Source organism: Triticum dicoccoides, chromosome 5B, assembly GCF_002162155.2.
Source record: "Triticum dicoccoides isolate Atlit2015 ecotype Zavitan chromosome 5B, WEW_v2.0, whole genome shotgun sequence".
Taxonomy (NCBI): domain Eukaryota; kingdom Viridiplantae; phylum Streptophyta; class Magnoliopsida; order Poales; family Poaceae; genus Triticum; species Triticum dicoccoides.
The window spans coordinates 34,117,423-34,119,714 of NC_041389.1; the positions used below are offsets into that span (position 1 = coordinate 34,117,423).

At 42.1% G+C, this 2,292-nt stretch overlaps 1 protein-coding gene across 1 annotated transcript in view; it reads right to left on the bottom strand.

Annotated features, from left to right (window-relative positions):
* Nucleotides 1-1,871, bottom strand: part of LOC119307201 (probable 3-beta-hydroxysteroid-Delta(8),Delta(7)-isomerase) — a 4,543-nt gene extending 2,672 nt beyond the window's left edge. Inside the window, exons 1-3 of the mRNA XM_037583296.1 lie at nt 1,626-1,871; nt 1,108-1,254; nt 897-1,005 (exon numbers count right to left, since the gene is read on the bottom strand). Coding sequence (XP_037439193.1) covers nt 897-1,005; nt 1,108-1,254; nt 1,626-1,785 — 416 coding nt within the window. The 5' untranslated portion in view covers nt 1,786-1,871. The remainder of the gene's footprint in view (nt 1-896; nt 1,006-1,107; nt 1,255-1,625) is intronic.
* Between the last annotated feature and the right edge of the window lie 421 nt (nt 1,872-2,292).

The following is a 2,292-nucleotide window of genomic DNA, read 5'->3' on the forward strand; positions in this document are numbered from 1 at the left end:
GACCTTTAGTACCGGTTCGTGCCATGAACCGGTACTAATGCCTCAAACCCCATTAGTACCGGTTGGTGGCTCGAACCGGGACTAAAGGTCTAATCTTTAGTACTAGTTGGTGCCATGAACCGATACTAATGGGCATCACACCCTTTAGTCCTGGTTCGTGGCACCAACCGGGACTAAAAGGTCCAAACGAACCGGGACAAATGGCCCACGTGGCCTTGCGCTCACGAACCGGGACTAATGCCCCCATTAGTCCCGGTTCTAGACTGAACCGGGACTAATGGGCTAACCCGGCCTGGACCAAAGCCCTCTTTTCTACTAGTGGCTGGCCATTTGTTTGATACTTTTTGTTTTTTCGTTAAAGATGGACTCAACTGTGTCTGCAACCAAGAACCATGTGAGAAGTATGTCTTGGAATTTAGGCCTTCTTTCGTTTATAGGAATTTTGTAGGAATTTGTAGAAAAATTTCCTTTGTAGCCCTTTTATTTGCAGGAATAGAATATTGTTCCTATACATGATAGAACCAATCCTTCGTATTTGAAAGGAAGAATAACATTAGTCTAGACCAAATGAAAAAAAAACATATAATATGAACCAAATAACATCTCTTTTCCAATAGGATTTGAGATACAGGTCGTCATCTCACTTTTTGTGATTTTCCTATTCTCATTATATATTCTATACTATGAATCGAAGGAAGCCTTAGAAACAAAACTGGATTCATTCTGGTGGTCTGACAAATTCATCGACCTAGCTAGAAACTAGCAGATCAAGCAAAATTTAATCTCTTAGTGTAGTCTGAGAAATTCTGGTGATCCGACTTATTCTTGTTTTGCCGGGAATAGACAGTGTAGTGAAGTGAAAATGAGTAGTAGTAAAATGTAATAAGGTGACCTACACAGCAAGAAGTGATAAAGGGCCTTGTAGAAAAACCGCAATGACTTCGATCGCGGTGGTTGTGGTGTCCCCGATGGCATATCTGGAGTCAGCTTTGCTGTACTCTTTCCCTTAAGATGTAGCATGCATGCAGTTAGTTACTCCAAAAATTAAGATCATCATTTCGAGATAATGGATACGGTGAGAGGATATAATATTCAGCAATAACTTACATATTTCATCAAAAAAATTGGGATTTTCCTTGGTAAGGTAATTGGGGGTGAAGAGCAAAGATGCTTCGATGATTAGGTGGGTCAACCCAGTGATTGCCCACCAGCACATGAGCAAACGGTCGGCCTTGGATAATCTGCCGGATCTTCCTGGAAGAGACGAAGATCAAGAGACCATGGGGAGTGTTAAGTTGCATGGAACAATCTCTCCATTTCTTTTTTACTTTGCATGTTAGGTTTGTCTTAAGTCAAACTTTCTATATAATTTGATCCGGTTCATAGAAAAGGGTAATAGAATTCACCTCATCAAATCAATATCATTACACTTATTGTGGAATATAACTTTAAAATTATATTTATTTGGTATTGTAAATGTTGATAATATTTGTTATGTTAAAATTTGACAAAATTTTACAAAATTGGACTCAAGGCAAATCTAATAGCAGAGTAAAAATAAACAGAGGAAGAACGTGCATACGTATACATGATGTAAGGATAGATTTGGTGTTTGCAGTAGTTACCAGTATTGAGGACATGGCCGGAGACAAGCCAGATTACCGCGATGAGCAAGAGGGAAGTGCCTATGAGGGGCACCACGAGTTGGAGGGGTGAAAGCTGCTGCGGCACGAAGCCGGGGAGCTCCAGGTCACTTGGCCAGTAAGGGTGGCCGCCTATCGCCATGGTTGGATGGACCAAGGGAGAGCGAGCGAGATGTGGGTGGAATTCTTCTTGCGCACTATGTAACCTCTTGTTCTGCAGGCGCAACAGCAGCTCGCCTCCTTTCCTTATAACAAGTTAAATGCACAACCTCCAGATGATGATGAGTCCCCTAGAAAAAAAATTATACTAATTAATGTGATGATTGATGTAGATGCTCAATCACATCTACATATAAAGTCAAATATGGGGCGGCAGCTGATACACATGGTGACTAATTAATCTATGCTGTAGCATCAGCGTCACCTACCGGTTCCCCAACCTGTCCTCTCTATGATGAGAATCCCTTTCATGGACTTGTGGTGTGTCCACAACTCCACATGCCGCCATGCTCTGGGATATGATGCAGGAAGATTGGCCGCTGCCGTTGAAGATGGAGATTTGTCATATATGCGGGCAATGAGTGCCTATTCCGTTTACTGGTTGGTGAGGCTAAGGTAGTTCGAGGCATGATCATTTGGCTGGTTTAGC